General features: G+C 36.0%; 1 protein-coding gene and 1 long non-coding RNA gene across 2 annotated transcripts; both read right to left on the bottom strand.

Annotated features, from left to right (window-relative positions):
• Positions 1-901: 901 nt before the first annotated feature.
• On the bottom strand, positions 902-3,196 carry LOC118812540. Its single transcript, XR_005007558.1, has 3 exons — positions 3,134-3,196; positions 2,963-3,024; positions 902-1,616 (listed from the first exon to the last, which is right to left on the bottom strand). It is a non-coding gene; the product is annotated as an uncharacterized LOC118812540 (long non-coding RNA).
• A 71-nt stretch (positions 3,197-3,267) lies between these two features.
• LOC118811222 (antigen WC1.1-like) lies at positions 3,268-10,986 on the bottom strand. Its single transcript, XM_036575383.1, has 11 exons — positions 10,436-10,986; positions 10,194-10,265; positions 9,655-9,969; positions 9,445-9,504; positions 9,202-9,360; positions 8,977-9,072; positions 8,076-8,138; positions 5,280-5,312; positions 4,387-4,449; positions 4,200-4,277; positions 3,268-3,359 (listed from the first exon to the last, which is right to left on the bottom strand). Exons 1-11 carry the CDS (start codon positions 10,650-10,652, stop codon positions 3,268-3,270), a joined length of 1,248 nt encoding a protein of 415 aa, XP_036431276.1. The 5' UTR covers positions 10,653-10,986.
• Positions 10,987-12,087: the final 1,101 nt, after the last annotated feature.

Below are 12,087 nucleotides of genomic sequence, written 5' to 3'. Positions count from 1 at the left end.
CTGTTGTCACATGATCTAAACATGACATCACCCATGTGTGGACCGCTGCCTTATTATGATGAAATGGTTCAATGAAGCAGTTTGAGCCTTAGTCTCAAATGTGTTTATGTTATGAAAGAAACTTAAAGAGAACAACAAATCACTCTTTATACTGAGCATTTTGTTTTTGTGGTTATAAACATCACTCATTGCTAATTTAAAATGTGGTGTACAAATTATTTTGTAATAAAAATCCATAGTGCCAAATAGTCCTCGTGTGATTTATTTAAAGAATAGTTTATATTTAAAGCAGATATAAAAGAAAAAGGAAAAAACAAAAAAGGAAAAAAGTATTAAAATTCTGAAACCTCAGAAAATCTCATCTTTATACTCTGTCTTTATACTCTGTGTTTAATGATCAGCTCAGAGAAGAGAGGAGTATAGAATCATCTCTCACACCACAGTAATAGATTCCATACATACTTAAATCGAATGAAGCTCGAGATACAGAATTCAATATGCAGTCATTATTATTCCTGTGTGGAAATAATATCAAATTATCATCAGCATAATAGTCACATAATCATTATAAGATGCAAAAAGCATAAGAGAGAATGTGTTGAATCCTTTTCTTACAATGTAAGCAGTAAAAACTGGAACCGGGCAAAAGTGGATTTGAAGTATTTTTGAGGTTTGAACTGATATAAAATATTATGTTTGTTCATTTAAACAAAACTTTTTTTTAAAGTATTAGAATGAGAATTTATTTTATAAATGTAGTATTTGTTTAACCTAAATTTTTGCCTTGCAATGTTTTATTCATCATATTTATTTGAGCTGAAAAAACAGTTAAATTGCCTGTTACTGTATTTACAGTGTAGTACAATATTAGTAAGTATTTATGTTTTACTACCGATTATTTTATTTTATTATTTTACTATATTAAAGGGATGATCAAATCAAATACTATAAACAGTTATGAGTGTCTGCTTGATTTTTAACGCCAACACTGAAAATAAAAGTCTGTTATACAAATTAGTTACAGTGAAACAACACTTTCCTGTTTCTGATTTGATGAACTGAACATTCACTTCTGATCAGAACATCTTTCAGTTCTTTACCCTCAAAATGATCTACAGTGAAAATGAACAGCCCTTTAATTTAAGACCTTCAATCCAAAACAATAATTTCCTTAAATTATAATTAAAAAAGGAAGCTTTTGGTAAAAAATGAATAATTTCTCTTAAATTCTGTTAACTGATGAGCTGTATCACATCAGACACAAAATGTTTTCATGAAGATAAAAAAGTTGGATTAAGAGATCAAAGTAAGATCATAATCATTTTGATGGAATAATTTAATGAGATGAGATGTGTCAGTAAATGTTTCTAAGGTTGGAAAAAGTCAAAAAGCGTTAACAATGTCTAATTTGTAATTTGTTTATATAAATTAGGGGGTGTTTAAAACACTTTATCTCATTTATGCTCCATAAAACATTTTGACTTGTGATCGATGATAAAATCATTTCTTGCGTCTGAAGAGGTTTGAATGCAGTTTCCTGAGGAAAGACACTGGCTGTGGTCTCTCAGTCACATGATTCATCTCTGTCTGAGGCTCCTCCTCCACGTCATCATAATCTGGAAAATAAGTACATTTAACTCAAATAATACATCTTTATTTTATAGAACAGTAAATAGAGCACTGTGTAGGTTCTGTTTAGTACTACAGGCTGCAGCTCAGCTCATTAAACTCAACCTGAAATCAAAAAGGACCTTTTTCACCTTGTTGGTTCACGTTTCTGGTTATATTAGGCACAATTCATCATATCGTTTAAAAGGCAAAATTCTTGTTTTTCTGTAATTTTCCTTCAAAATGTAATGACTTTTGCTCACATCTTTTTTCTCAGATTCTGATTTTTGATTTCATCACTGTGCACCAGTGGAAAACTAATATAATATTTACAGATAATATCATGTTTCACCTCCCCCTCCAAGCACCCCCACCTATCATCGAGAGAAAACGTTGAGCTAACTCAGATATATAATGTGTTTCACTTATGTAATTATAACGTAATTATATGGTTAAAAATATGTGTCATGTTTTCTGATTCACATTGACAGTAAGTCCCAGCGAATAAAGTGTAAAAATATTAAAAATGCTGTTTTTTTACAGAGAGACAGCTTTATAGAGGTGCTATGTTGCTAGTTTTCTTATTGTTTGCAAGAGTAGTTTCCGTTTGCTAAGTTGCTCAATAAAAGTGAGACAAAGTAAAAAATCACTTTGATTGTAAGAATTGTTCATTCATAGTATTCATTTAGGTTAAACAAAACTAGTTAATTTACCTTTTACCACATGGAGTATTTTTTGGTTGAACTGATGAGCAATTTTTTACATTTTTTAAAGTTGTGTTTAGGCTGTGTGGGCAGCACAAGTGACATCACTCTTGTGATTGTTCATGCAAGATTGTCATGTCTTCCAACAGAATTAAACAGAAAAAGAAATTCAGACAAAATACACCAGTTACTGTACATTTGAAAGTTACCAATGAGGCATATTTTATACATGTGTAGATGTAGAGAGGATTGATTACTTTTCAGTTTTGCCAAAATTACAGTGCTGCACTAATGCTATTCAGTGTTACAGAATGATCCACAAAACTCTGCTGAAGAATTATTCAAGTGCACACTTCTTAGTCAGTGACACAAATTGTACTCAGTGCAGGTGAATAAAATCAATTAGTCTTTTGAACTGAATACATAAATACATACGGCTGCACTTCATGTGTGAATGGGCAGTGCAGTAAAAAGAGTGGCCTTCTGCCCAACATCAAAGCAATGAGGACAGTTTATTTATCATGTGCCATAAATAATGTAAACATGTTTTAGCAGATTTCCTGTACACTTGATTTAAATCTCTCACTCCACCCTCCTGATTCATGTACATCTGCAATATAACGACATAAACAACAAGATCAGCCACTCACCTTTTAGCCCTCCTACATCCTGTTCAGCACTATGAAATCATCATAGTTCTCTGGGGTGTCCACTACACAAACATGGGAAAATAAATTGTATCAATAAGAAGTAAACTTGACATGTTTACTGTGTTAAAACTTTTTAAAACATTTTTTTGTCCACATTAAGAAAAAACATACTCATCATAATGTTGGAGTTTGGTCCAGCAGTAACAGCATCATCATAGTTATCTGTCATGTCTTCTGTCAAAATGTAGAGATAAATGTCATTAAATCAGCATCAGTATCATCAGTGACTGTTTTCATGTTTGAGATTACAGTGTTGTTACATTACAAGTCAAACCTGTTACAACAGCTGAGCTCTGATCAGCAGTGATGACATCATCATAATTCTCTGCTACGTCCTCTACACCAAAGCACAGAGACGTTTAAAGGATATAGAAAGATATAAATATTAGATTTGTCAGGTGTTTCAGGTGTATTTTACTGAATGTGGTGTTTGTATGAGTCTACTTTGATATTGACTGAGTTCATAATTTGATCTCCATTTGAGTTTTATTTACACAATAATCAGTATTTTCACCAAAGAGCAAAAACATTGTGACCACTCAAGTGAATAATGTTGATTATAACAGTGCATGTCAAGGTCTGGTAGATCTTAGACAGCAAACAAACAGGCGGTTCTCATAGTCGTCATGTTGGATGCAGGAGAAATGGGCAGACATGAAGACCTGACTGACTTTGACAGGAGCCAAATTGTTCTGGTCAGAAGACTGGGTCTGAGCATCTCTGAAACAGTAAGGCTTGTGGGGTGATCCCAGTCAGCAGTAGTGAGTACCTGTTGACAGTGGTCAGAGGGACAAACCAGGCACCAGCAACAGGGTGTTTGGACTCATTGATGCACCAAACTACACCCAGTGTTCAAGAATGATTTGAGGAACATGATGAAGAGCTCAAGGTGTTGTCCTGGCCTCCAAATTCCCCAGATCTCAATCTGATCAAAACACCTATGGGATGTGCCAGACAAGTCCAAGGATCTGCTGCTAACGTTTTTGGTGTCAGATACCACTGGTCACCTTCAGAGGTTTTGTACAGTCCATGTAAAATTATTTATTTTATGAAATGTAATAAACATTAATGAATCAAATATTTGTTTATTCTATTTTTACATAATTTATTCTGAACTTTCATATCTCTACTTAATTCAAACTTCTTTCTAAACTAAAACTCCAAATTATAAACACACCTGCTACACTATCAGAGATCTGTCCAGCAGTGATGACATCATCATAGTTCTCTGCTGTGTCCTCTTTTGCTGACTCACCTAAATCAAATAAAAACAGTCTGACTTTACAAATAGTTCAATTACATTTTTACATTGTGATTTGATGTTTAAAGATAAAATCAGGTGATTAATCAATAAAGAAACTCACCTCTCAGGCCACTGGTGGTGACATCATCATAATATTCGGCCTTTACGCCAGTCAGAGACTTTGCTGCAAAAAGAAAAATAAATGTATTACTTTTAATTATATTTTTTAAAGATCATTCAGAGCGTTTTTATGTGACACTTTCAAAACCCTTAAAGTCTTTTGTGAGCTACGGTGTGACTCCATTAAGATTACGCAGGAAATTGTAAATTACAGAAAAAGCAAATCGTTAATCAGATATACAAATAACTGACACTTCAATTAAATAATAACACTGAAATAATACGTAGAAATAAAAGTATCCAGAAAACAACTTGAATAGACGTTTAAATAAACCAGGTCAAAAAAGTACTTTAGTTCTAAGTAACTGGTAGAACTGCAGTGACATTTCTTAATACATTCAGTATCTATCAGCATAGGAACTGTAGTTTGTGATCTTTCTCTTCTTTGGCATCTTTTTGGTCTAAAATAAAATGGCAGACCTCAATAGTCAGAGGAATGACCAATCACAAAGCAGTATAGATGATGTTCCCAAAAAAACACAAACACATAAAAATGATTTAGTAACTAAATGTTAAAGACTAAAATGTAAGAATGTAAAAGTAAAAGGGAGATTTCTTTATATTTAAAATATTTCTTTTTTTTTAAATATTGTGAGCAGAAGTAAAACATATCATTTGAAAAACTCAGGAAAGTACAAATCCATCATCATTTTACTCAGTACATGTGACTTCATTAATGTAATTAGTTGCTACCCACCTCAGGGGCCGTGTTTACTCTAGACTTGAGTGTTCTTGGAATAAAATAAAATTGCATTAACAAATTCTCTTATTTCTAAATGGTTAATACTTCTCAGTGGAATAGAGTTTAACACACACATGTTCTGGTCCTCTTACCTGAGAGAAGCTTCTCATCCACATCCTCATATCCTAAACGAGTAGAGCAGAACAGTCATCAAACACACTCAGAATGTTCTCTCCCATTCTCTCTCTCTCTCTCTCTCTCCCTCTCTCCCACACACACACACACACACTCTCACATACATACATGCAAACAACAGACTTATTACTTTTAATTACATTTGAAACATTTAATTACATTTTGCTTCACTGTATGATTCCATTAAGATTATAGATGGAATCATTTCTGACAGACACTTCAATCTACAGATGAATCACATTCAATCAGAGAAACAAACTAGACTAAAAACACCCTTTAAGAGCAACAAGCAGCAAATACTACTAGAGTCAGATTATATCATCATATTTCAGCCACAATATGATTCTACTGTGATATTTAAAGATTTTGATATGATATATTGTATTACTTTTCACTGCAAATGATTCCTTCAAATGAAGACTCCTTGTATTATAGTGAGGTTTAGACTTCAAGTTCTTGCTTTAAGTCTCCTGAGTGTGGGGCCAGTGTGTTGTCCACCAATCTATTTGACCATTTCTATGGGTAGAAAATACTTAAAAGGGCTTTCTGACCTAAAACTAGTGTTTAATATGTTTCTTATCATGTTATTCTGTAGTGGAACACTGCACACATCACCCTCATCAGAATTCATGATTTTGTGTGCTTTTTGTATTTTTATCCATGAAAATTCTCTCACTACAGTACCCAGCATAAACTACAGATATACATCATACAACCACTGGAAATTCTGCCCACTGGAATAAAGAAATCCAGTGATGTAGACACCAATACATACAGACATGGTATTCAGTGTCCAAGCAGTGATATTATATATCTGGCTTTCTTCTGCATTTGTCTGCTTATGGGAAAAAACATCTCATTCCCAGAAAAAAGCAGATTTCAAGTTCCTCCCACCTATGTCATCAGAAGAAAGATTTCCTGATCTTTTAATCATAAAATCTCTCTTGAGACAATTGTGATATCACTTTAGGAGGGGAGTAGGCAAAGGTTACATTTTCATTTTGGCTGGACTGTCTCTTTATGACAAGACAGACCAGTTTATGTGAAATAGATTGTGATCAGCGTTACTCACGACATTATTTACTTCAGTGTAACAATAATGAAAATCATGCTCTGACTCTCACTTTTCTGTTAAAACAGTTACTTTTTACTTTAAATATAGCTACTTTTTACTGTCACTCAAGTATATTTTTGGCTCCCAACTTCCACTTTCAATTAAATAAGATTTTGACAATACTCATACTTTCACTTAAGTACCTTACAAATACTTTTTGTACCCCTGACCAATTATTATTATTTTTTTGTAATCCTAACAATGGACTTAACGCACATAAAATAATAACAATAATTAAATAGTAAAAACTTGAAATATCACAATATCCACTCCTAGAAGAAAGACAAATAGCACACAAATGGGCTAGCAACTAAGGGGAGTAAATGTATGTTCAGAATATCAAATACTGGATTTAATGTAAACCAGAGGCCAACCAATAAATCAGCATGCCGATATTATCGGCTGATATGAGCTAGTTGCGGATAAATCTGTATCTGCATACATAACTGATGAATGTCAAGTAAAAAAGGACCCGAGAGCTGGGAGACTGATCCTTATAACCATGTTATGAGTGTTGTTGTTGCATAGTGGGTCCATCAGAGGACGCTCTGCAACTTCCCCGTTAACGCCAGAAATCACAGCAATCAGCTGACCCAAGCAGAGTTCAGCAGAGGACTCCATGAAAGAGGTTATAAGCATTCATAATAAGTTGATATTCGTCCCGTGAAATTCATTACTTAATTAATGATAAAAATATCTGCATCACTTCTTCTCCTTGACTGTAGATTCATTCATGAAACAGTGTGGCTGTTCTGTCGAGTTAACAAATAACAGTCCTATCTTTTCTCCCTAGCTCATCACTTATAAAAATTCTCTGGCAACATCACTTACAGCAGCTTATAACGCTGTTTACTGCTAAATTTGTTTACCCAGAAAGCTAACTAATTCTGTGTTTGACAGTGGAAAACAACTAACGTTAATGAGCGGCTAAACTATTAACTTATGCCTAAATGACGAAACTAAAGTCAGCTTCTTACTTGCCAGCTACTTGTTTAAATTTCCCATTCCACCTTAAATAGTGCAGCGGTTACTGCAGTAGCCTCAGGTGCCAGAATGTAACTCCCGCATCATTTATGGTGGAATGGGAAAATTCAAACAAGAAGTTGACGAATAGGAAGCCAACTTCAGCCTTGTGCCTAAATAAAGCAATGATTTATATATCTCCGACTCGCATGTCTGTGGTTATTGTAGTCACTGGAGGTTATTAAATCAGAGGGGACACGTAAATAAATGTGAGCTGAATGAGTATCCAACATGGCTTGGTAGCCAAACAAATTTATCTAGCTTCTCTTTCAAATGAGTAGTGTGTTGTGGCACTATTTTGTTAGAGTGCATTGATATGTTGCGAGACGTTATTCAATTCTAAAAAAGAGCTACAGTAGAGTTATGAGTAACTCACCATGTTCAGCTGCTCCTGCATGTAATCAGGTTAATCACTAAGTTCTTTAAATGATAATACAATCAATGTTTATTTGTGTTCATCACACTACAATGTGAAATCCTGAAGACTGGCTCTCAGAATTTTAAATCCTCAAATATTAAAGTCTTAAAAATCTTATATCAGTCAGGCTCTAATGTAAACATATTTTGCATGATGACTGCAATATTTCTCAGTTGAATGACATTTAACACGTGTTACCTGAGAGAAGCTCCACATCCACATCCTCATATCCTGAATGCTGCTCTTCAGAGAAGATACTTCCTGTTAGAGAAGAGCAGAACAGTCATCAAAGTGCTGTGGATCATTGTAAACTGGGTTAATTACAGGAAATAATATCAGTGCAGCCAGTAGAGGAGTAGAGGGCGCTCTCAGACACTTACTGACTGATTCACTTGGTCACTGTCTGTCATTCATTCAGTCACTCAATGACTCACTCAATCAAAATTCACTAACTCACTTAGTCACAAGCTCAGGTCCTCATTTGGTCACTAACACACTAGTCACTCTTATGGTCTTGTGGTCACTCACTTGGCATCTTATTCTGCCACTTAGACACTCAGTCATATACTCATTCAGTCACTCACTCTGTCACTCACTCAGTCACTTTATCACTCATTCAGTTACTCCACTCACTTGGCCACTATCTCACTCACTCACTAACTCAGTCCCTCACTAATTCGATCTCTTGGTCACTTGTTAGGTCACTTAACTGCTCACTCAGACAATTACTCGGCCACTCGTTTTCACTTGGTCCATAAGACACTTTGAGAGTTGGTCACAAACATGGTCACTCAGTCAATCACTCGGTCAATCGCTTATTCAGCTGCCTAATAGATGCTTATCAGCAAAACTAGCACACTATACAACATGTACACCAAACCGCACATTTCCTCTAATATACACTTAACTCTCATCTAAGTGATCTTCTCTTATTACTAATACACTGAGAATGCTGTAGAAATTATTCATTTGAGACAATGAAACATTGTTTTGATCTCTGAGCAAATCAGCATGCATTATGATGTGTGTTCTGTGATCTCTTATGTAAATACACTTAAATCCAATAATCCTCATGCATAACAGTCCATATATCACTCACCCCTTTGACCTGAGTCATTTCTTTTAGTGATGGATCTGCGGTTGATCTCCTCATAGACTGCCTCAGTCAGAGTCTTACGCCTCCTCTTAGAGAGCACTGTGAGGGAGACAGAGAGAAACATGGAGCCAGTTCAGTAGAAGAGAAGACTGATGACAGATTGAAGGACTAATGATGTTTAGAGAATGTACAGAAAGTGGATTGTAGATGATCTCTGAATCTCTCTACCTCTCCTGAGCACTCTGTTCTGGTAAAACAGCACAACCAGAAGCACTAAGGCCAGGAAGAGCACCGCTCCCAGAACCAGGAGAGACACTGGATAGATGGACGGAACAGCTGGTGGAAGATCTTGTAGAGGAGTGTTTGTTCCCTTCACTGTCTGACCAACTGCAAATAAAAATATAAAATAGAAACTCTGCAGATCACTATTCAGAAACAATTAGAAAAATGACCAAAGAGAGAAAAAAGTACCTGTGATGGTGGAGGTGGTGGTTGTGATTATGGGTACAGTAGTAGAAGGAACATACATGTCTGTAAAGTCAGAAAAAGCAGTTCTGGTTCTGATTTTTTTTTTTTTACAATTTAAGCACTGAATATGTCAAATTAGCGTGACATTATTTTAACAAAAGTGTGTCATTGCACTGTTTAATGAAGGCTTCCAGATTTCTAATACTTTGATACCTGCACAGGTGACTCCAGCGTCCTGCCTGTGGGAGCAGTCAGTGTGGTTCTTCAGGGAATGAGGACAGTCCCACAGGTGAATCTCATTCCCTCTACACTTCACTCTGTTCAGCCAGATAGGCCCTACACCAGCTCCAAAGACAGCACTCCCATCAGCACTCAGCGCCGGCCCACAGCCCAGCTGCCTGCAGACCACCTGAGCATCCCTGATGTCCCACAGATCATCACAGATGGACCCCCACTTAGCATTATGATACACCTCCAGCCTCCCAGAGCAGATTCCCTTTCCTCCCCTCAGCCTGAGAGGCAGGTGATCTACATCACACACATCGCACATGAGGAGATACAGAAACACTGATGAACCAGTATAATTATAGAATTAATAATAATACAGCTATAAAGTGTGATATAGGTTTTCACTGTATGTACAACATGATGATTTAAAGACCAAAAGGATTTGTATAAAGGGACAACATTAGTAACATATGGAATTAATACACTGGATAATGAAATATTGAACTTATTTGATGAGTTCTTACTTGAGCACTGTCTGTGATGAGGAGATGAGGAGCATTTCAGACGACTTCGTACCACATGATCATTTTCATCTTCTGTGAGTAGAGTAAGATACTGAACATTTAGTTTGCCTCTATATTTTTATTATATATTTTATATTTCAATTTGTATATTTAATTTATTTAAGTTTTATACTTCGTGTGATCTATTGTCAACACACAAATTTATACACAGTCTACTCATATGAACATGAAAAATTGCCTACCTGAGCAGGTAATGTGAGCCACCTCATTGTCTTTATCACAGTTGTTCTCTCTCCAGGGTGAAGATGGACAATGCCACAGAGTGGAGTCATGTTTCCTACATTTCAGATTGTCTAGCCAGTTAAGCACTGATTTCACTCTTGCTTTGGCCCAAGACTCACTGCCAGATCTTCCACAGTTCAGTTCTTGACAGATTAAACTTGCTGTTTCTTCATTCATCCCATTTAAACACACATTACCCCAGGTTCCATTGTAGGACACTTCCAGATTCCCCTCACAGCCCTCAGTGAGTCTGATCTCTTTAAACTCTGGTGGGAGAAGAACTTATACTAAACTTTGCTTTTGAATCAGTATGTTTTAGGAAGTTCTAGGAATTGTTCATGCATTTCAAAATGAAATATCTAGCATCTCCTCAAAAAAATAATTCAGCCCCTCTGCTTCTACAAACATTCCTTAAAGGGACGCTTCAGTGCAAATTCAATTCTACGCAATTTTATCCCAAATTGTCACGAATGTCACGAGCGAAGCGGAAGAGACGGACTCTTATCTCTCAGAATCCTCTGGGAGATCACATGACTTTGACGCTTCCTACAAACCCCAATACACACACGGACTCCATCTCCCAGAATACACAGGGAGATCAGCTGACTTCTGATCTCCCCACACGCTCCTATCAGCGTTCTCGATCGCCCGAATTCTGATGTGTTACACCTGTGTGTTTTGATCATGTGACTTCCTCAGTTTAGCTTATAAACCCAGGCTTTAGCGTTAGTTATTTGCAAGGTTTTGTTTCATTTTTGCAAACTACTGAGCGTTCTATCTGTGATCCTGATTTTGTGCATGACCTGTATTACCCGTTCTTTTCGACTCTGTTTTTTGGATTTGCCCTTTGGATTGATTGCCCTGGATATCTGTTATGTGTTTTGACCTTTTTGCCTGTTTTTTGACCACGACTTTGGATTCTGACTCCAACATTAAAGCTTACTTCTCTTTGTTTATCCGCGAGCGTCTGAATTCTGCGATACCGTTACACAAACATATTCGATCAGCCTAACTATGTTTGATGTTTAATATCTGAAGTCTGCTTTACACTGTGTGATTAGTGATCATGCTTGTTTAATTGGTTTCACACTGCACTAGTTGCTGCAAATAAAATATTGGCTAAACTTCATGTCAGACTGTGTGAATTCAGTTATACTGCACATCTGATTATACATTAAAGATTTTCTGACAAACGACTTACAACGCAAGAAAATGACAACATTCTGTCTGCACTTCCTTTTTCTTGCAGAAAAACAGCCATGCAAGCAAATACATCCTTAGTATAGTAGTGGTGATGCATTTTGCGGGGAAAAAATTCACAAATCAAATGTCTATGATGGAGAGGTTGGAGCTGTTTATGGCTAGGGAAGGGGCTACATGGAATGCTCATTCTCCAAAGTGAACTTGAGGTCAGTAGCTAATTTTTCTGTTGAATATGGAGTAGTTCTGCTATTTCACTGAAGGCCAATCTATATGTGATCTGAGGCCTAATCGTAAATCGTTTGCTGTGTGCTATCACATTAAACATTCAAAGACCTCTGATTTTAACTCATGTTCTATGAATTCTTTCACAATTTGAATTTTTTGGTCTGTCACAGCATCATCATGATGG

The sequence above is a fragment of the Colossoma macropomum genome, unplaced genomic scaffold, assembly GCF_904425465.1.
Source record: "Colossoma macropomum unplaced genomic scaffold, Colossoma_macropomum, whole genome shotgun sequence".
NCBI classification, from domain to species: Eukaryota; Metazoa; Chordata; class Actinopteri; order Characiformes; family Serrasalmidae; genus Colossoma; species Colossoma macropomum.
This window is presented reverse-complemented; position numbering and strand designations above follow the sequence as displayed.

Excerpts from the sequence above, each read along its gene's own strand:
- LOC118811222 (XM_036575383.1), bottom strand. The coding sequence starts at position 10,652 with ATGAATGAAGAAACAGCAAGTTTAATCTGTCAAGAACTGAACTGTGGA. Across the intron at positions 10,266-10,435 it reads GGCTCACATTACCTGCTCAG|AAGATGAAAATGATCATGTG; the intron begins GTAGGCAATTTT and ends CTCTACTCACAG. Across the intron at positions 3,360-4,199 it reads GATCTCTGATAGTGTAGCAG|AGGACGTAGCAGAGAATTAT; the intron begins GTGTGTTTATAA and ends GCTTTGGTGTAG.